Here is a 23,446-nt window from a genome sequence, read left to right on the forward strand (position 1 = left end):
CATCAGAAAAGGCCTGATACATGCAGCATTATTTCAGAATAAAGATACTGGACATGTGACACAAAAATTTAACTGATAGTCACAATCCAGGTAAAAGTGTAATGCAGAATAAAACTCACTACAAAATTCTATTTCAGAGGCCATCAGCTGTGCTGACACAATTGACCCAGCCAACCCAGGAAACAACTGTTCCTGATGTAGGGCACTGAACCACTTAAGATTTACAAGGTACCAGAATCAATTGTGTTTGATATTAGGTGTTGAGCTTTATTGACTCAATTCAGTTATTTATAAACTCATTTTATAGCTGTTTATACAGTGTATCAGGTACCTTCAAACAAGTGGCTTATGGTAAGCTGGGCTAGACACATGACATAAGAGACAACTTACAAGCCTCAGATAGGTGTACATCCACTTCTGGTACACAAAACACCTGACCTTTACAGATTTCAGTTACACTTCCCTTTTAAATAAAAGTTTAAAAGATACATACACTTTCGTTTCATAGTCCTTCCAAGCTTTATCAAAGGGTTTTTTCAGGTCCTGTCCAAAAAAAAAAAAAAAAGAAAAAAATACAGCCAGTTATTTAAATGAAAAATACTGTGGCTCTAACAATGAACACACACCTTGGCCACTTGCAGTGCCTACTAGAATAAGGGACTTCACTCCTTCTTGAATGGTTCACCTAAGGGTTGTGCAAAAGCAATCTTGCACATAGGAAAACAATCTTGTAAAGAGCATTAATACATGCATATTTTTAAAAGCATCTCTAGGATGTTTTTTGCTATGTTTTTTACAGCTCCATTTTACTCCTTAAAAGGTAAAACATGGTATCCCAAGAGCATATTATGCAATTAATCCAAGCAGCTATTTTCTCATCAATCTCTGGCTCTACTGGAAAGAAGCACCTATCCCGAGGCTGCAGCATAGTCTTGGCTAAGGACTTGATTCATCCCACTCAAGTTTAAGAAATCAATTTCCCATTGACTTAATGGGACCAGTATAGGCCATACGGCTCAACACAACTAATTCCATGAGAATTTTAAATTACTTATGTTCCAAATTCCCTGATTTTCTTCCCTCTGGAGAAGGTAATTTGTATAAAATGATCTTAACAAGTTGTAAAGTTATTTCACTGACATCTAAAAATGGAACGGCTGAAATTCTGCTGAAGTTCAAGAGATCAGACAACTACAAAAAAATACTGTTAACTGTCAGACACTAGAAAAACTTTTCAATTACAGATTAGGAACTAATTCTAACATGTCAGCTAGTTATTTTGACAATTATTAAAATAACTAAAGCAGCATTTCATTACATTCTCAAGTCAGTGGGGCAACACTGTATTGTAATAGATGTATTTATTCTGACATAGAAAAAGCAAAGAACAAGAGGAGTGAAATGTGGTAAGCAAACAATACAAAGATAACAAGCCTATCTGACTAAATAATCTATTTAAGCTCCAGTAATTTACAGAAACATTTTTAGTTTATGTACATATTTTTCCCTTCCTTCAGTGTCCTAGAACAATAGCTGCCAGTCGCTTCCTGTTTGCTCACCAGTAAACAAAGCATAAGCCAAATAAGTTTGTTGGCTATAGGTTCTGAAATTTATTACAAACATATCATCATTTGAGTCTTAAGTTATTGTTATTTCAAATAGGAAATGTCCTCAGGGCACAAACAGATTTCAGCTTCATTAAGAAAAATCCTATGCTTATACAGTCTAATGTGTCTTTCTTAAAAATCCATATAGTTACAGGTAAGTTTAGAATGCTAAATAAACATACTACTACTAATCCTTTTAAATATAGTACTACCCACTCCTCAGCTAAGCTTCTAAATCTTACACCTCTTTCTCTGCTTATCTTCTGTATCTCAGGCCTGTTTTTAAAGCTTCTCAAATATTGCTTTGTGTACATAGTCAAGAACATGTGGTAGGCAAAACCACAAACTGAAAGGATGACTCAATTCACATACACACACACAAAACCCAAACAAAAACCCTGAAGCCTTGTTTATTAAGCTAATAGGTTACTTTAATATCCCATGCCTTCCATCACATAAGATTAATACACTAGCTAAATGTATCCATCGCACCAACAACAATCTTACATATAAACAGGAAGATCAACATACCCCTTTTACTCCTTTCAGATCTCCCTTCAGCAAACTGTCCAATGGAAAAGTGATTATGTTGTTCATATTCTGAATCTGTAACAAGAAAATTACACCAAATCATTTAATACATTTAGACACAGAACATAAACTGTCTTAATACACACATTTCAGAAAGTTTCACAAGGAAATCGTACATATTATTTCCCTATCCCTGATGTATAACAGCACAGCCAGTAATCAAAAATGGAAGCAACATGAGTTAATTAAACTTACTGTGGAAACATTATAACCCAAGCCAGCAGGAAACTTCCAGAATTACTGCTGATTATAAATATCTCATCCAACAGTGACTGCAAAATAAGACCACTAATTTTTACATTGCCTGATTTCACTGTTTAAATTATGTGAAAACAATCATACCATTTTTCAGCACTAATAATTTTAAGTTCATGAACGTATTTTAAATTAACCTTGTTTACTTTCCAGTCTCTTCAGACCTATTCCATAAATGTATCTGCTACTCTCCCAATACCTGGTATTTTATTCTGACAGAAGTTATAAAGACAAAAGAATACTGGCCTGTAAAAAAGCCACTATTCCAATATTTTCCATGTGTTTCTAAAAAGTAATACATCTGCCTTATTTATCTCATGTGAACTTTGAAATAAGGATTTTATGAGGTCTTCAGTATGTAAGTTTAGTATAATTCAAGAGAAAACAAGTACTTCAAGAAGACAAAAATCATTTCAAATGAAGACATAAATGAAGACAGTAAAATAATCATGGTTTTAAGTAAGTATCTGTAGGATAATATTTTCATAAGGAAAAACAGTGAAGAAAGACTGTAGGAATAAGACAGCCAGGAAAAGAAAGACTGCACGTCCACTGCTTTATGATTCAGGGGAAACATTCAAGGTATGGACCATAATGTCTAGTCAGAAAGTTTAAACCATAACAATTCAAATGGATCGCTCTGAAAAGCAAAGCCCAGACTACTTCAGAACAATATGATGGGACGAAAAATCAGAATAACTTTTGCAGCAGTTTGGTGAAGGTTGCCCTTTGATGAGTTTCTTTTTTTGGCATTGTAACCTGTTCTTTTAAAATGTGACTTTTTTCAAGAAGCACTGAAATCCATATATGAAGATGCATTTCATATGTTCAAATTACAGAAAGAACTTTGCATCATGTAGCAATAAATGCTTGTATTTCTTCAGGAATAATGTCAGGGACATCCAAGTCCCTTTTAGCGCAACCCATCCAGAAAAGAAAGGATACTAACACAAACGTCAAGAAAAAAATATTTGCAATTATTAGTCTCCCCAGAATTGAAAAATACAAAATATTATCACCCTGTAGTTACTTGGTGGCCTCAGTAGAACAGACTCAGGGGTCCCATCCCCCTTGGTACTCACCAGCTGCTATTAAAACAAACAAGCAAAGGTCCCAAGCCTCCACTCTTCCTCCCCAAAGAAACCACCTTACTGCATTTGCTTGAAATTTCAGCCAGCAATGGAAGAGAAAACAAACCTTCCTCAATTGTAAAGGTTACATGCATTGGCTCTGCATGGGGAGGCTAAAGAAACACAGAATATCTGGTCTTTTGAACTCTTAACACAAATCACATTTCCACTCCTCCACTCTACATTTCCTCCTCCCCAACAAGCTGCAGGACTCAGCCATAACCCTTCAGAATTAACAAGTTACATTTCAACTCCATGTTGTTTGTTTTTTTTAAATACTTCCTACAAAAACTGAATGAGCAACATCTACACATGCTTAGCTGGCAGTGCTGGGAACCATCCACCTCTTAAGTTCTCAGCAGTACTACAACATGTGCATATCAACGTAACCATTCTCAAAGGTAATAAAATTATATGTTGTAGAAACAGGAGATAAGTGAAAAGGTTGAAACTACACAAAACCTAGGTAAAAAAACAACAAATTTCTAGAAGAAGTTGCACATCCAGAATGGCTATTCAGGTGGAGAAGCAGAAGAGGTCCCTTTTAAGATATAATCCCATGCAGCTTCCCACTTTGTTATTCTATTTAATGAGTATGATGCAGTCAAATGTCTAATCTAAGGATCAATACTTTCACAGCCTCCATTTAATTATTCTTCAAATTCAGTAAACAGACAAAAAGGAAGAACAAAGTATTTCACAACAGCAGAACTCAAGACAACTTTTTTTCTTCAGTAAGAAAAAATATCAGACCCTTAAGTATCACCCCAGTCACAGTGATGTAAACATCAATCAGCCTCCAAAACAGTTATGTTTTCTAGAATTTCAAGTCATGAGGCCTGAAGCCTAAAGTAATTTTAAGAAAAAAGAATGGGAGAAAAAACTCTACATTCTTTTTAAAAGTTTGGAGAATGTTTGCCTATTCAAAATAAATCCTTCTGTGTGCTATCACCTGTACATTACTATCAGTCTATTGTATTCCCTATGCTCCTATTTTATTTGCAACAAAAGTAAATATACATAATGCATGAACTTGTCATTATTAGCCTAGTTAGATGAATCATATTCACTCATATTTATAAATCAGCAAGCAATATACAGACAAAAGATCTTACATGTTTTTCTCCTCTTTCTTGAGAAGCTTAAGCTGAACTATCTAAAAATATAGACCCATTTTTGGCATAGAGAGAAGCATTAATATGCTGCAGCTCCTAGTGTGTGTACAAGGAGTTAGAAGGTACATAACAGCCTCCACATTTTGACTATTTTATGTTTTAAAATATTCCTTTAGAAAAAATACTCGGAGGTGCAGGAAAGCTTCACAGAAATTAAAGTCATCCTGTCTCAGAGGAACACTAGCAAGTTCCATGTGTAAAAAAAAAAAAAAAAGAAAAAGAAAAAAAAGCAGTTGACCTCATTTTCACTTCCAATACTGCTGCTTTGGCACTTGCAGTTTTCCTCTGACAGTTTCCAAGAAGATTACAGGGTAAAAAATTAAAACTTCCTAAGTTGGAGAAGGCTCAGAGAAGAAGAAAAAATGGCAGGAGGGAGAATGAATAAACAAAACGTAGCTGCCAGAAGTGCTGGTAGAGGCAACAAGCAAGCCAACATTTGCAAAGGGGAAAGATGTTCAAGTGGTTTAAGAGCCTATGGCTAAACATATAAGTTTGTTGTTTGCCAGCCCTCCTGATTACTTTAAAGAGTCTTTTCCATAAGAGCTTTGGATACTGGTGCCTGCAGGACTTTTATAGATTTTGTTTTCTAAATCCAAGCAAAAAAAAAAAAAAAAAGCTTTGTCAGTACTTCTGAAGTTAAATACTTTAAACCTTAAAGCTTTTTCAATTTAAACTAAAATTCAGGCAGTCACAGTACAATACAACTCCTACTGCCATTACTAAACTTAAGATGCAGTCCACGCACTTGGCTGTGGCTTCTCAACCACCAGTGAAGTCGGGTGTGCACAGGTGATGGTAGTACTGTCTGCTGACAAATCAGTGTTTAAGTTATTTTCTTTTTTTATAGCGAGTGCTATTGGATTTAATAGTTTCCAATAATTTTCCCAGTGATGTGACCTTTAGCAGGACATGGCAAATCAACACAGCAGGGAGCAAGGGGAAACCAGAACATCCGCTATAGATGAGACGCAGTTTGTTTTTCTGAATTTTAAGCTTTAGCACACAAGCCCAAGGCTTCACAAAATTGTGTAGCACGAAGAAATGCAGCACATACTTTCATCTGTGCACTGTGTCTTCCCCTTGCACACAAGGACACAATGCTGCCTTTCCTGTGCTCAGTCCCTGCCCCACCAGCAGCACAGGTGTGTGGCTGAGCTGGGACATCACCCACCACCCATCATGCCACAGGAAAAGTCACTCCAGTGAAACAGGAGCCGAACACCACTAAGTGCCCACACGGAGCTGCTGGCTCAGCTGCCTAGAAAAATACCTTCACACAGGATACCACGTGTTGCCATCATGTACTACTTCGAACCAGCCCTGTGACTACCACCAATAAACAAACTACAGGCTGGCAACTTCTCTATTAGGAAGTATTTTATGGGAAATCTTAAAAGCATAAAGTGAAGAGTCGCAAAAGCAAAGGAAGGAAGAGACTTGCAGTTATTTTAGCCCTTCTTCCTTACCAGTGGAGGAGAATTCCAGATTGCACATTTTCTAACCTATGTGAAAAGAACTAAGTGGTAAGCATCTATTGCTTTCTCTGGGGTACTTCACCTAATACTTTCAGAGTGAGGACCTGTTTATATGCAATTTAGTATTTTCCTCTTCCACAATCACAGTTATCTGGAGGCAAACCATATATTTAAAATTCTTCTAAGCTTTATTCATAAATCAACCTATTCAAGCCCTGATCATTTTTTGTAACTGTCCACTGAATTTCTTCCAGTTGGATCAATATCTTTTTGGCAAAGAAATACAGATGTGATTCCAGGTGGAGCTGAGCCCATGCCACTAAGGAGGAATAATTAATTACATCTTGGTTTATATCTTTACAAGCATAAATCAAACGTTTTTCCTCTCACCATTAGCCAAGTTTTCCTCCAGTGTACCAGTGAAAAACAGAAACAACACAACTTAAATCATTAAGCTTCACATATAATACTTCAGTCTCAAATACATATATCTGTAGGGTTTTTCACAGACTTAACTAAGATGAGTGAAGGTTCAGGTAGCAAACATTTTTTTAAAAACCTTAGTCTGAACTACTACCCTTGAAAGAAAATTCTGGATATAGATTTCTTAAGTTCATTACATAAAACAGAAAAGATATTTCCTTCAGTTTTGTTGTTACCTTTTGCATTTAAGCACATCTCCTTTCTTCTTACATTTTAAAAAGTAAGTAAAACAGGAGCATATGGTCAGGAAAATATTATTAGTATTCTTCCATTTTTTATGGCTAAAAGTCTTAGAATTATTAATAGAAAATAAAATCTCTTCCTCCCAGCTACCTTCCACAGAGTGGAAATACCAGATCCAGTCCTCTCAATCCAGCCTGTCTCATTAGCTTTAAATTTAAATAAATGAAAAAGAAAGGACAACAGTATGTAGAACAACAACAAATACAGAAAATGGAATTTGTTAAATAGCTACTTCATTTTCACAGATCAAATCCCTTCTCAAGGAGTGCTGACAAAGATGACGTGCAACTACATATTTTATTTTTTCTCAGTGCAGCAATCTAACAGGATATAAAGAAGAAAATATTTAAAGTGCAAACATACTGCAATCAGTCTTCCCTTGTCCTAACATTTTTCATATTAAGCTTCACACCTTTATTACTTGGCACTGTATTTATTAAGAAGACAGAGTAATTAACACTGTAAGCAAGTGCCATCCTGATCTAGCCTACCTGGGAACTGCGGGCGCTACCATTCAATTAGGATTTAGAAACAAGGTTGCCATTAAAAAGCAACACTGTACCTCCACAAAAGGTACTATGTTTCCTCTGAAAATGGCTCTAGTATTTTCTGATTGTTTACTATCAAAAAGACAAACTGATTGCTCAATCTTCTTAAAAAACAGAAGTTAAAGAAAAATTTGTAGCTTGATATTGGAGCTATGGCAAGAGAAAAAAAGGTACAGTATATACCACAAACTGATCCAAATAACGCGTTAAAATGGCTAAAGCGAATGGTTACAAGGACGTGATACAAAGTAAATGCCAATTTTTTTTTTTTTGAGTTTTAAGCACTATTTGAAAGTGCACTCATAAAAGCATAAAATACATATAAAAACTTCAAGACCTGAACTTTTAACTTGAATAGTTTACATTTTTTTGGGATTAAAAAAGAAAACACCTGCAGCTGTTAATGAAATATTTAAAACACGGACGCATTGATCAGTCCACAGAAACTTCAGGTTTTTGGGAAACTTTTAAAATTATTAAAGAAAACAAGCATCTAATATCCCTGTCAAAGCAGAACAGCCTTATAATAGCTTTTCTGTACCTTACTAAAGATAAGTTTAAGAAAAGTCTTTTTGCAGAAGCACTTTAGAGCTACAGCTCTAAATACCACCCAGGCCAAGAGCTGACAAAACACATCAGCTTCTGGAAACAAAAGCAAAATATATGACAAAGCAAAACTTGACAGTAGCCCTAAAGCTTTGCCAGTGTTAACATCTTTGGCATCTGTTCCAGTCTGAACATGTCCTCTCACTTCCTTGCACATTCCTCGTTCACTTCAGCTAAAATGTTCTGTGGAAATTCAGTGCCCTATGGAACTCCAGAGACAGGTCTATTTAAAGAGTACCTTTCAGAATGTTTTTTTTAACAGCAGCAGGTTGCATGGCCCTGGCTACATTTTTGATGCAAATATTTACAACTAAAACATGTGGAGTGCTACAAGGAAATGCCAGAGGAGAGGGATGTTTTTTACTGCCAACATGCTGAAAGCAGAGTTGGATACATCACTTCACTGAGAGAAAGCATGGGGCTTGTTTCACATATGGCTATGCCTTTAACAAAACAGCACTCTGATTTATTTCCACCTACTGTAGAGGACTTTATACACTCATCATTTTTTACACTCTTTTAACCTCTTAGAAACCTAAATCTCCATCTATGAACTTAGGAACAGATTTTCAAAATGACTGGTTACCAACAGTTTACTCTAGTGGCATTAACTTTTAATAAGCAAAGTTACACACATCTATAATTTTTTTATAGTTCTAAATTTCTTGTTTATGAATATGGCATTTTCAAGCAATAATGAAGTTCACGTCTCTTTTTCATATGTTTTTCTTTCTGAATGAAACTATCTTCCTACTGACACACCAAATTCAAGGACCATTAGATTTCCTTTGCTAGTCAAGAGAAAACAAAGAACTTTGAACTTCAACAATATGAAGTATATTTGGAAGGAGCAGAACTTTACTGAGACTCACTCTTCACCAGATAGTATTAAAGAGAGAAGGTGCTTATACTATTGCAATGTAAAACAAACAAAAAACCCCACCATTACATTCAAGTCCACGGAAAATTATTATTCACTTCAAAAATAGAGAAAATCAGAACCACAAACTGAGAAAAACTAAAGACTTAGCTACTCTTTCATGACATATCCCCTTCTTATACATACAAACTGAAGCAAAAATACATAGGTGCTACTGAAAAAACAGTACACAGCAAAAAGAGCTAGAAATGTTCCTTGAAGAAGACATACAAAATGCTTATGTGGATAAGAAAAGGTAACAAAAACATGCATTACATGTCCTACAGATATTTATTTCGATTTTTTTCCTTTCCAGTTTATGGAAGAAAAGTTATTCTTGCCAGAAATATTTTTGCTAAGATAGTAATTTCTGGTTTTAAGAGAACAAATAGGTATGATTTTTTGGTAAAACAGGAACATCTTTTAGCTTTTAGAAGTATTCTTGAAAAAATAATACATTAAAAAGATTTTCTGGGGAGGGGGTGGAGCTTTTAATAGATTGCTTTTTAAAACCACCTAAACATCACATTTCCCAGATCCATTTGCCTAATGAAGTCATCATATTGCAATTAATATATGATAGAGAGGGGTTTTTAGTCAACAGACGGTATCAATTAGAAGACCCATTCCATTTTCCCTTCCATAGGAGCAGCCTGCCTCTGTGTGGGAGACTCAGGATAACTGACTCACACTGAATCAGGATGCCTCTTCCAATTCATAATCCCAGATAATATTTGTACATCCAGAGAAGTTCAAATCAATATGACCAATATGAAATACATTTCACTGTTGATAAATACATTTGGGGCGAGATTCTCTCTCATCAATATCAGCACTGGGTAAAAAGAGAGGACAGCATCAGGGAGTGAATGGGACTGCCCTAAATCCCATCAGCTGGAAACATTCCCCAAAGAAATGATTATGACCAGCTGGCTGCAAACTACAGACATTTGGTCTAGACTCACAAAAGCATTTGATGTGTCTCCATGTCATTGATTTCAGCAGACACAGACTTTTAAATGCTCATAGGAATCTGGGTCATTTTCCCTTCATAGACCCAGGTTTAAGAGTTATGTGAATTCAAGAAAATCTGGGACTTAGACATGGGAAAGCTCTACCTAGTAGACTGTAATCAGAATCTGCCCTTTTTGTACCCTCTGATTAACGTGAAACTGAGGCTGAAAATTCTCCATTCATAATTAAAACTCCTGTTCTTCCATTTGGCTCCATCCCCTTTGGCTCACCAAAGAGTGCTTATTGGCTTCAGTTGCAGGATTAGTCCCCAGTGGACACTACTGTCATTACAGCATTTTGTTTGATTTTGCTTCCCTGACTTTCTTCCCTGAGAAGCAAGAACTCTCTCTTCCAGGGACACTAAAATCTCCTTTCATAAATACAAATGGAAAGTGGGAAAAAGTAAAGCAGAAGCAACACAATCATACACAGTAAATCAAGCTGGGTTTTGCTGGTTTCACAATTTTAAAGCAAATGGATATGTGTCTTTTATAACACATGTTACAACTACTTTATTGTGGGAAGCTTTTAGACGTGAGAAGTGTTGGAAGAGGGGTTTTTGTTGCGCTTGTTTGGGGTTTGTAGTAATTTGTTTTTTCGTTTGTTGTTTTGGGTTTAGTTTTGAGTTTTGTAAGGGGAAAGGCTAGGGCATGAGATATTTTCACACACTGAGAATTTTTTAAGAATAGTGGTTGCCAAAACACAAACTGTCTTCAATATGAAGAGCTGTTGTAATTCATAAATACAGCTTTTGTAATGGCTTTAAAATGTCAATGTTTTTCTTAAGTAATTCTTACCAAATTTTTGAAGAGTGCAGTTAATTCCTTTGTAAACACAGAAAATTTTAAAAACGCTGTTCCCAAATCTGGGTCATCCCTGCAAACACAGTTGCCTCCAAACTTCTCCAGTGCTTGTGTATACTGTTCTTCATTTTCCACGTGAGCTTCAAAAAGAGCAAAACATGAAAATATCATCAGTAGATAAAAGGCTATTGAAATTACAATTGAGAGTTTTTTTAAAGAAAAACTTCTCAGATTTCTTGCTAAAAATGTTTACTTGATACATCAAACATATATTATTTATATTTTAACACTGATAAGACAGAAGTACGACATATCTCACTAATTCTGGTTTATGGATATCTATCCACATGCTGTACAAAGGACAATGAGCCACAAACACAAGACAAACATCTGGCACTCTAGAAAGACCCACAATATTTCTGCACCACAGCAGAGACTGTATAACAACTCCCAAATCCTATAATGAACTTCTATATTTTAGAGTTTTTTATTAACATTTTCTATTTTCAGCTGTGTGCTGAACAAAGAAACAGAAGAGACTGAGTGTGTTGGCAGAGTCTTGGTTCTCTACAACAGAAGGCAACAGATCAAACAGGACTCTTGAGTCACCTTAATACTACAGATTACACTACAGATGAGGACAAACCCCGTATCTATGTTAGCTCTCTGATTCAGAGCAGGGTCTGAAGCAAATCCTTGCAGTCTGCATTTACCACGGGCCAGTTCAGTTCTCAAAGCAACTCTGGTTCACGACAACCAGATTCCTTTCTGAGACAACAAAACCAGACCAGTGCAAGTCATCCAGCACACACCCAATGCTTCTGCTCTTCAGAAAGCTTTGAGCTGCACGTGTTGGGGTACTCAGCCCAGGGAACGAGAGGAAATCTAGGCCTAAGATAAGCTTCCCTGATTCAAATATTAAGGAAACCTGAGGGGCCCTCAGTCTTAAATAATTTGATCAAGGGATTCACTCCTAGGACACCAGCTTACTTGCTTGTGTAGACAAGCATAAAAAGTCCCTTTGTCAAAAGTCAATTTGATCTGTGGAATAAAATAGAAAGTCTTACTGAACACAAGTTTAGTGACCATGTCAACTTGAGAACACAGACAAAGCACACCAAGTTGGCACCTGAGAAAGTTAATGTTGCCTATTTCTTATTCTAACTGTGGCCAACTTCTAAAGCTTCAAAGGAAGTCAGAGAAAAAAACCCCACGCCCTAGAAAACAAATTATGCATTAACAAGAACAAAGACTGTCTCGGTCATTACATGAGACCTGCATAAACCCTGAAGATTATTTTAGAGAGGATTAATCTGTTCAAACAAGTAATGATCCAGTTTCATTTCAAGCCCATTTGTACACATCAACACATTTAATATCCAAAGGATTCTTTATGTAATATCCTTTTGCCAAATTTCTATGAATTAGTTATACAACCTGTTCAATAAACGTAGCATGCTCCAAACTAAAAATAAGCCTATCTGTCCACATGCCCTATCTGGACAACCATTCAAGAACTTTATTTCTCAAATAACTACAAATTTCCTCTAATTTCTAATATATGAAACTAAAATCCTGTGCAGCAGTGGAATAACACCATGTAATTAAAGAACTGGCATAACGCACATGCAAAACTGAAGTTACACAGAAAGCATTCATTCTACAAGTTTTTACCTTGACAGCTTAAATTTGCAGCCTGTAAGAGATAGTTTGCCAACAGCTACTAAATTTAAAAACTAAGTGCTAGCACTGAACTGTACTTATTTTTCCTCAGCATCAACAGCAAGGGCTAAGCACTTCACAAACTTTTTGCTGCAGGATGAAGTAAGGATGTTCAACATACACCTGAACAAGCTTTAAATGGACTGGCACAGACAGCCCAAACCAGGATATGGCAGGTCACAACTCCTCTAGATCTCACATCTACCCCGTAAGGTGAACTATTCCCATATTGCTTTCTACATTCTTACTGCTTCCTGCATCCCACTTAGCTTAGGAAGAGTAGAGATGAGGCTGCAATTCATAGAGCAAAAGGAGAAAGCTGCCTCTCCATGAGAACAAGGTGAAAAGGCTCCTACCACTAATTGTTATGGTGAGCTGTGTATTCAGCAGCTGAGCCAGGCTGACTTTTTACCTTAGGAAACAAGCACAGCAACCATTCCACACAGCATTCCCAGGAGTTTTCTGTTCTCCAGCATCGTAGGGACTGTTCCTCTGGATTACAAGACATTCCCCAGAATGCTAAAGGTCGTTATTGCAGCAATATATATTCACTGAGCTGGTGCTCCACAAGTGCTTCTGAAGAACGCAAAGTTCTATTTTTCTCATGGAACCCTCCAAAATACTGTCCCTGCCCTATGGTTTCTTCCTAATGGATTTTAAAAGTTTCTCTACAAAGGAAAGGTATGAAATCTATTAAAAATAGATGTAAAAATAAGATTCAGGTACGTTTGAGATTTAGAGGCTTTCTTTAAGTAAGAAACAAAACTCTGTACAAATTGGAGTCACTACGTAATCCTTCATAAACGTTTGTAAATTGTCAAATTACAGAAGAAAGCAAAAACATGCATATTTAGTATTCAGGGAACCTATATTAAAAATCCAGTAACTGTGTTCTTATGAGTGTAGGGCCATGGTTTTTATTTTTTCAAGAGAAACCCCAAGGGCTGGCAATTGGCTGGGTTAGTAGTATTTCTGCTGGTGGAAGAGAAATGCCTCCAAAACTTTCTTGTCAAGATTGGGTGGGCAGCATGAATTTAGAACGTGGGCAGGGTACTGATCTTATGCAAAGACTAGTGATTTGCTACAATGCTCTAACAACTACTCTGATTATGAGGCACAGCCAAGCACTCTAGAATAAAATAAAATTAAAGAAAAACCAAAAACCAACAACCAAACAAGAAAAAAAAAAAAAAAAAAAAAAAAAAAAAAAAAGGGTGCCAAATCAATATGTAACAGATGAAACAACTCTAGATGAATCTTAAACTGGACCCTCCACAATACAAAGATAACAGCTATAACAGCTTCATTACATTAGACAAGAAGGAACTTCCTTTCAGTTAGCTGACAAGAATTACACCACAACAGCAGTTCTTGTTCCAGCCTTGAGTCTGAACACCAACATGACCACCAGTTCTCTCAGATATTGGTGGCTCTCCAAGGTTGCCAGGCCTATCTGTTTTGCATGTAATATTGGTTTTCTTAGCTCTAATTGCTATGAACTGCACAGTGAGAACAAAAGCCAACCAAATGCTGTTTCTTATCCACAAAAACAAATGCTGTTTCTTGTTCACAAAATGCTGCTGATGCACAAAAACAAAAGCTTCGGCTATTTTTTTCAAAGAAGATAAACACACACAACTCCAAGAGATTGGCACACATTTAAAAACACATGAAGCAATAGTTCTTTGTATTTTATCAGCATTGGAAGAGAAATATCTGACTTTGTACAACCTGACAACAAAAAACTGTAGCCCATCAGATCTCTCGTCATGAAATTCCCAACATACATAAGTGGAAGCCACCAGGAAGGGTGAGGTTTCACAAAGCAGTAGAGCAAATGTAGACTCTTATTGCTGCCAAAGAGTAATTTCACCCCTCCCATGCCCTCAGCTCTTGATGATACACTTGCCTTGCCATTTCAGGTGCCCATCTAATCCCAGTTAACTTGATTTCACTGCATATGCTGCTTTACACGAGCTAAAAATCTCACTTAGGGATCTGCCGAGCGGCAGGGGTGGCAGAAGGAGCAGGTAGCCCAGACCTGGTGGAAAGGGGAGAGCACAACTTCCCCACTTTGTACCCCAACACCAGCAAGAGACATTCAGCTACCTCACCACATCTCATCCTTACTGAGCTCAGGATCAAGCAGCTAGTTCAAAACTGTTATTTAAAATGTACATATTTCTCAGAGTTACCCATATAACTCTTTCTGATTCAGTACAACATCTGGCTGTTTGAATCCTACAATTTCACCAATATAAACTAACAGGAGTTATGTACTTACCCAGACCAGATAAGTTTATGGCTTTGACAGATTTCTTCATTTTATAGAGAACAGTTCGGTCAACATCTAGAGCCTAAAAAAAAAGAGAAAAATTAAACGTGGAATAGTGGATTGCCCTCTGGCAAACCTCTGCTCTGGGAACCTGCTGTAATTATAACACTACTATGTTGGTTAACTTTATTTCTGTAATTAATAAATTACTTGCCATTTGCTTTCACTCCCCTATAAACAATCTACTCTGTCCCCCTGCCCACAAAAATACATCCTTCCTCTTTTGCTGGTGGCCAGCATCATGTACACTCATCAGGAAATGATTTACACAGTATCTTCTTTCCATGTTAAATTATTAAAGCGGCTTAAAACAGTTTTGACCCATCATATGTTCTGTTCTGACACTGCTAGAGAAACAAACAATATCACTTCCCCAGGCAGAATATTAAAAATGGAATTTAATTTCAGTTTTCCTGGATAATTTAGTTAATTGCCCTCCCAACTATATGAACTTTCTCACTGCTATGCTGAACAAAATAAATTACATATCTCTCAAATAACTTTCACACATTTTAACACTAGGCAAAGCTTTCACCAACACTATATAAAATTCGAGTTTAAATCTTGTTAAGAATTCTCAAGCACTAATAAACAATTTGTTTCAAAGAAAGAAGTGAAAGCAGGCAACCATTTTGCTTACTGAAAGTGAAATACAGGCACTCTCAAAAACGTAAAATTGTTCCAGAACAGAGAGGCAGAATTATGGTTATACAAATTAAAAAAAAAAAAAAAAAAGCTGTTAATCTTCAAGAAAATTTAAGTATGTGTTCCGAGATGGTGGTGGTTTTGGACCCCACCGAAAAACAGTATCAACCACTACAAATTGTATTATGTCAAGAGCTGCTTAGCATGATGCATGATAAAAAAAAAAGCAAAGAAAACCCACCAAATTAATTCCAGTTTTCATTCATAAGATTTCAGTGAATCGCAGCAGCTACACATTTGACCTACCATTGTTTTATTGTTACTCATGATGTAAGAGAAATGATGCAAAAGTCACTTCCTAGGACTCTATCCAATTATTTTAACATATTGAACGCAAAAAGAAACATTATACCCCATATTTTAGGAGTATTCTTATACTGAATCTATTTAGACCACAAATAGCTGGCAAAAATCTTTGCAGCATTCCATGGAAACCAAACAATTTAGATGATGCCTTACTATTAACATTACAGTGTCATGGTACTGCTGTATTCATTGGAGGTTTTACCTCCAGCATCTTTATAGTTCACATCTGAAACATATCAGCAAAAGAAGTCCAGAGGTCTTATCACCTGGAATTCTGAAGTACCCCTTCTGAAGAGGAAGGGGGAAATAAAACAGTATAAGAAAGCCACGCCAGCTCTGTTCAACCTCTTCAGCAATTTAAATTGCATCCACTATAACAAACCTGTATCCAGTGTGATCTCAAAGGTTAGATTAGTCACCTGTTTGGATATGAGTACATTAAGTGAACTCCCTCATTGTGTATTTGGTGATTTCCAAAAATAACCTCAGAAAAGCACCATCTGATCAGCTGACTGCAGAGGAATTTGCCATTGATGACTGTCAAAGGGCAAATACCCTGCTGGAGACAAAGCAAAAGTACTGTCTCCAACTACAGGCATTACAAGTAACAGCCCAAAGAGAAGGCTCAGAGCCAGAGACTTAAAACTTACAGATTCCATTCCCAGCTAATCTTAGATTTGTGTGTGGAGATGATAAAATATTTAATCTCAGCACTTTAGTTTGGGGGAGATACTTCTTAAGAAAGAGAACAGTTGGAAGGATAAGCACATGGGATGAATTATGAACTACTTCTACTACTGTGGTCAGGGATCCAGACAGATCTATGCATTCATAAAGTCTTCTGGCCCGTGACTGCCTCAATCAGAAAGCATAAACTCCCAGTAAGGAAAAAAACCTCATGTCCTCTTCCTCAACTGAAGTCATCATTTTGGTTTGCAATTTCTCTCAACCAACTCCCACTTTCACTGGGATTAGGCAGTAGAGGAGCAAACTCGCAAGGCACAGCACAACCAGGACCCAAGAGAAATGACAGCTGATGTCCCCAAACACACCAGTGAGGACTCAAGCACCAACCCATCTCAGACAGCTGGTCCACATAAAAATTCACAACAAGGATAATGGGGAAAAAAATCCACTGACAGCACTGAGTGCAACAGAACAAGCAAAACATAAAGCCCTAATGTACTGAAAATGTACAGGACTGCCAGATCAGGCTTCCTTGGATCCTCCCTTCATCCCCTGCCTGCCTTTTCAGCTGTGCCAGTGCAAGTGCTTGTGAGGCCATGTCATAAACCACAGGAGAGAAGCAAACCATGTTTAAAAATTAATAATTTTTTTTCAAAAATCTGTTTTTCAGTTAAGTCAACTTTTCAACTCTGACAATCAGGTAGACACTTGATACAACACAGTCCAATTCAAAAGACAATAGCAAACCCAGGAATGAGTAAGAGGATATACTCAGATGGTCCTGCTGAAGAATCCTGCAGGGACATTTCTGAACAAGAATTCAGCAGCTGTATGACTGTAAGGAGCACTTTTATTACACTGCTACCTCTACCAGCTACTTTTTTTTTTAAGCCTTAGCATTACATTAGCTTCAAAATTTCTTCTTATGTTCATTCACCACAATAGAACAGGCCTTGTAAGTTCAGTTTGTCTGGTAATTGGTAGCACATTTTTACAGTGAGTAGCTGACAAGGAGTCTGTAGAATGATGCTGAAACATTCAAGGAACCAACAGGATTTAAGTAGGCTAAATACCACCTTGACTAACACTGACTTTGTTACCTGAGGACTCAGCTCAGCTTCTGTTCAGGTAGATGATACACACTCCAAAGCCATGAAAAACAGACAAAAATTATCCCAGTAGAAAAGTCTCCCACCTTTCTATCAATGCATCGTGGACTCAATGTGCTATTTCTTCCCTCTCCCAGTTAAAAAAGAAAAAAAGTAAGGAACTGAAGTCAGTACTCAATGTAATGGTATTTTCACATAAAACTTAAAAGAATATTGTAACTAGTAAAATGAAAAAACTGTCACAAAAATTAACCATGTTTCACTCTTTAAAATATGGGTGGTTTATTGTTGATACAATTCACTGATGTGATTATTGAGAATGGGATGAAATTCAAGAGTGAAGACTGCAAAGTTGTGTATCCAAGGGAAAAATACATATATAAAATGGGAGATTTGTTGGGAAGCTATCAGGAGAACACAAGGCTTTGGCTTACCACACACTCACAGAGCCACCACAGGATGACAAAGTGATATAGGCATCAAAACTAAAACCACAAAGATATAGGAGATCTCCTTCCACCAAAGACAACAAAACAAAAAAATTTAAAAAGTCACTGAATACTACATATCATTGAAATGCAAAAAAAAAGGTCTATTTCCAAAACGTTGGACTTGACAACTTGCATGTCTCTCTGAACCACTGGATTTTTGACTCTGATAACACTTACAGAAAAACTATACACACAAAATGGGAGGCAATGTAGGTGTTGCTTTCATCCAGCAGTATGCAAAGTATGGAATGGAATAAAAATATCTTGAACTGCTCTGATTTTGTAATTAGATTACTGGGAATAAGCTGTAGCAAACTTTGAATCAGCTAGCTCAAGCAGATAGCTGGAGGGAACTGGAAGGTACCCATTACACAAATGTAAATAAATTACAAGCACAAAATGCTTAAATATATAAATAATTAAATAAACCCAAACGAAACAAACAAAAAGACCCACAACCAAAAAATGCAAGAAGCACAGGCTGCCTTCCTGAAATGATTCCCAGTCAGCCAAGGGTGTCTGGGCATATATTATGCAGGCAACTAATGATCAGTGCAATTTTGTTCAGATAATATGGCACTGATCCTCCACACCTTGTGCTTGTTCAGTTACCCTGACAGACAGGCTGTAGGCAGCCTCCTCTCTCCTGAATGGAAAGGGTCATAGCTAAATTCCCTACTGGTAGCAACAAAGAGGAAAAAGGGATAAACACCAAGAAACATTTAAGCTAAAAACGTCATTTAAGCTAAATGACGTTAGCCTAAGAACAGCTGAGTTAGCTGTACATGAACATGAACAAACTGTAACTACAAATTGGGGAGTAAAGTCAATTCTGGAAAGCTTTCCAAACAGGAAAAAAGAGATAGAAAATATCTAGCCATTTTAAGAGAGATCTGGATACATTTAGGAAATATTATTTTGTTGTTTCCTACTGTAGTAAGATACTAGACTTGCTCCTGTAGGAGGCTTTGTCTGTTCCTCCCCTCCTTGGTGAAATCTTTTGACAGTGCTGCATTTAAGAGTGGCTCTGTATGCCTACAACTAATGGGGAAAACACTGAAAAGCTTTGCATCTGTAATACTGTATTTTAGTCTTGCTTACAGACCAAAAAATAGAGGAGGGGACTTCGCCTTGTTTAATTGAACAACACTGGTGCTTATTCACAACTAGTGTTCCAAAGGAATAATTTCAGCGTAAAACTTGTCTTTAGTACTGTTCTTCACATTTTCGCATCCTTTTCTTCATCCACATCTTAGCACTAGGATATCACTTTAAATACAGCTGTAGCTTTCTTATACTTTAAGTTTCTAACTCTGTATTAGTTTCATAAATATACACACACTACACCAATGCACACACATGCACACTGCCTTCCCCTCACTCGATTGCTTTGTGCACTGTCAGCAGTGCCAGAAGCAGGGAACTTTAAAATGGCTTCAGGTGTTACATATTGCAGTGTTATTTTTTACTCACTTGAAGTGCTCAGGGAACTTCTCAACCAGAAGAAAAGTGACCAAGTAATGCACACGGTGGTATCATTTTATTCTCTTATCTAATGCTTCTAGTTTTGACCCAAAAAACTCTATTGTAAGACTGTTTATTTTAACACCTGTTTATTTCAGCACAACTAAGTCTGAGAAGCCATATAAATAGTTTTCATAGTCCCACTCAGTTTCTGCCGATGGGCATTCAGACTCTTCTGTTAAAAACGTTAAATATAGCTTTGAATTAGGGGAAAAAAAGTAAAAAATTCTGTAGGGCACATAAGAAGTTACAATACTACAGAAGTGGTGTTATGCAGTGTGAACTGAAACAGAAACTCAAAAGTGACCTTCTTGAGCGTGCCCTTGGCAGTGCAATCTTTTCCCAAACACAGTATTTATGTCTTCTGTTCATTTACTTTTATGTGATTTCTGATGTTAATCTTGTGAAACTGTTTTTAAGGTAAATTAATTCTTACATCAGAATTTATGCAGCAAATCTAGAGATGGTAGAGATCACTCGTTTGACAAGTCTTCAAAAATGCATAGCTGTTCTCTCTTAAATGGCATAGAAACACCATTTAGTTTGAAAACTGTTTACCTTACAACCTAGGGCTACACAGTGAAAATGATTCAAAGTATGTTTACTTGCCACACTTGAAAAATCTGTAACTTTTTTCTTGCTGTATCTTCAATTATCTCTCTGTGAAGTTACCACACTTGACCACACACACCACAAAAAACCAACACTAAAATTACCTGCAATATGAGAGTATTTTTAAATTTTAATTCACATTTGTTTCTTCCTAGCAAGTTAAGGCTAACATTTTGGCACCCATCACAAATACACTTTTGACACATTGCTAAAGTATTTTCACAAGGTATTCGGTAATACAAGAATCAAGTATTTGACATGCCACAGGCTGAAAATGTCAAAATTAAAATAATTAAGTAAATGCATTTCTGAGGCAAAGACGGTGTGTAAAAGAAGCAATTCAAATCCTTACATGACATATTTTAAAGTTCTATATGCCTGATGAGAATTTAGCAACAAATATGCCTGTAGAAAGTATACTAGGAAGGGGAAGAAGCATAGCAAAACAAACAGAAGAAAACAGAGATTTTCAAAGGAACACAAGAGAGAGGACTCAAGCTACCAGTGATCAGTAGCAAAGCTTTTTTCCACATGTAGGAACAAGGTCCAGTTTCACTTGCCAAAGGCCAATTTCCATTTTCACTGCTTCAAAGGTTTCTACTTTGAACAATAAAATGTGCCAACTAATTAGAACCAAACCTATATTACCAGGAAGAAATCAGTCTGAGATTACTGAAACTTCCTGAAATGTTATTCTACATCCTACTCTGTATGCCACAATCTTTAAAAAATCTGACTCAAAACATCAATCCCCAAATCTATATTGCCTAAATAGATCTGTGCAATATATAGGCTGGCACAAAAGATAAACGTATTATTTGTTCTTTTCAGTGCAGGGAGGGGAAACAAACTGTTCTATTTTTAGCATATTTTAATGGAGGAGGAAAACAAGCAGGAAGGCAGAAACTGGGAAACTGAACATCCCAAAGATTATTTTGGCACCTTTTACAGAATCAAAGGATATGGGGAAAACCAGGGCAGTTGCAGCATAAATGGAGAGTCCCCAGGCTCTAGTGTTTTAGATGTTCATTAAACATCTTTTGTGCCAAACTTACATCAGAACTCTGGGTCTTTATCTTATGCAAGTGTCCTTACACCAGTGCCTTTCTCCTTTGTGGCCCAGAAAATAATTATTTATCTGTAAAGTAGCAGAAAAATAGCCACTGGATCAGATCAACACTCCATTTAACCTGATATCCTCTATCAGTAGCAGCCAACAGCAGATGTTCAGGGCAGCAAGCAAAGAAAAGCACGTATACATCCTACCCCAGGATAATCTCCCAGTTTCCAGCAATGAGTTTAAAAACAAAAGACAGAGAGACTCTCAACCAGAAACACTACACAGCCCAACAGACTATTCTCAAGAGAGAAGCAAGAAGCCCAAGTTTTCTAAATCCAGACAAGGGAAAGAAAAAAACTAAACCTGACTTCTCGCAGGTCAGTGCAAGTGCCTTCCCGACTGCACAACAGCCTACTGTGGGAAGTAGTGAAGGGGAGAAGAGGAAGGAGTCAGGCATCACCTTTGCTCTATTTTTCATTTAAAACAGTTCTAAGACTCTAACATTCGTTCCTTCTTACTCTCAACAGTTTCCTTTTAGAAAGGGTAAAATTAACTATTTCACATTTTCAGCTGTTTGGATGGGGTTTTGCTGAAAGCTGTGATCTGAATTTGAGAAAATCTTAAGGTGACCATTTTTTTTTAAATAAAGAGCCCATTGGAACAAAACCAACAAATGCTTAGAGGTACTGCTAAAGCAGGAACAAAATTTGGGGAAATAAATCCTCAAGTCATTTGAAATACAATCCCAGAGACAGGAGCCTGTGTTCTTCCCCATACTGCACATCTAACTGACAGTGATATCAATAAAATATTAACACATTGACATTAGATTCACTATAAACAATTCTTAACCATTATTTCTTTAAATCAAAATCTAATCTCACTCTCCATTTTGGCCATTTGCTTTAAAACATGGGGCTACTCAACAGCCATAAATCCTTCTGTACTTCACCCATTCTAGTATTTCAGAATAAGTAATAATGCCAGAGGCTGCTGCAGATGCTGAACACATATAAGAACGTCCTTCCCAAAAACAACAGGGCACAGGAAAAAACTGGCTCAGTTAAGAAAGAGAGAGGTGATCAAATACAATAGTTTGCCTTTGTTGGTGTATGTTACAGGCAATCTGATACTTGCTGTAATTAATCCTCGCTGACTCAAAGATCAGAGATATCCACAGACATCCTATCTCTGTTTATTATTTTTCTACTAGAAATGAACTGTCTACACTGCTGGGCTCAATCCACTTTTCTGTTACAGAGGGCGGTAAAAAAACTTCCTAAATTATGTTATCCCCCTCCAAAATCCCCTTTCCATTCTCCTACTGTTATGTCATTTCCTCTCTCCACGTATCAGTTTCTTTCTCCAGTTTCCTTCCACTGATCACCTGGCACATTCACAGCGGGACTGATCCAAAAGGTGGAAAAAAACCTGACAGGGATAGCCTAGGGCAAGTCATTGCAGCTTCTGAATATATTCTAGAAAAACAATAATAATTTAAAAAACTTTAATTTAGGGCAATTACTGTACTTGGAGTGTGCAAGTGAAAAAATATTCCAGAACATTATATTCTACAGAAGCTATGACAGTGAATTTGTATAAATGAGCTCTTTGGCATGAGACCTGTCAACTTAAGAGACTGTGAGGGTACAGAGACAGACATGCTATAAAAAGGACAGGGTTTATGGCAGAATTGTCTCTGAAAGGTCCCTTTCCACAAAAGCATTATTTCTTCAGCATCTGGGTTTGTGGTTCTTGTGGGCCCAAAGCCAAGGCAATCTGTTTGAACAAGCACTGCTCTACTTGGCAGAAAAAATGTAGTAAACTACTGTGCACAGAGCTAAAGGTATGCATGGTGGGAAAAGGTAATGCCACTGCTTTGGGAAATTAATACTTGAAAGTGCAAGGTAATTCTGCTGCAAAGGTAAAAGATGGGAGAATTTGACACTGCCCTATGTTGTTTACAAAACCACACCTGAGCGTGATGAGTTTGTACAATGAATTTATTAAAACAAAGAAGTGATGGCTAAAAAAACAGAACTCTAT

At 36.9% G+C, this 23,446-nt stretch overlaps 1 protein-coding gene across 6 annotated transcripts in view; it reads right to left on the reverse strand.

The window, feature by feature from the left end:
- ASAP2 (ArfGAP with SH3 domain, ankyrin repeat and PH domain 2) overlaps positions 1–23,446 on the reverse strand; it is an 81,325-nt gene that overhangs the window by 44,981 nt on the left and 12,898 nt on the right. For all 6 annotated transcript variants that reach the window (XR_001875337.1, XM_017818106.1, XM_017818103.1 and 3 more), the window contains exons 2-5: positions 14,856–14,928; positions 10,844–10,989; positions 2,139–2,213; positions 494–543 (exon numbers count right to left, since the gene is read on the reverse strand). Coding sequence is in view for 5 of the 6 variants with exons in the window: in XM_017818106.1 (XP_017673595.1) it covers positions 494–543; positions 2,139–2,213; positions 10,844–10,989; positions 14,856–14,928 (344 nt within the window). In the remaining variant the exon portion in view is untranslated. The remainder of the gene's footprint in view (positions 1–493; positions 544–2,138; positions 2,214–10,843; positions 10,990–14,855; positions 14,929–23,446) is intronic.

The sequence above is a fragment of the Lepidothrix coronata genome, unplaced genomic scaffold, assembly GCF_001604755.1.
Source record: "Lepidothrix coronata isolate B3197 unplaced genomic scaffold, Lepidothrix_coronata-1.0 Scaffold65, whole genome shotgun sequence".
Classification (NCBI taxonomy): domain Eukaryota; kingdom Metazoa; phylum Chordata; class Aves; order Passeriformes; family Pipridae; genus Lepidothrix; species Lepidothrix coronata.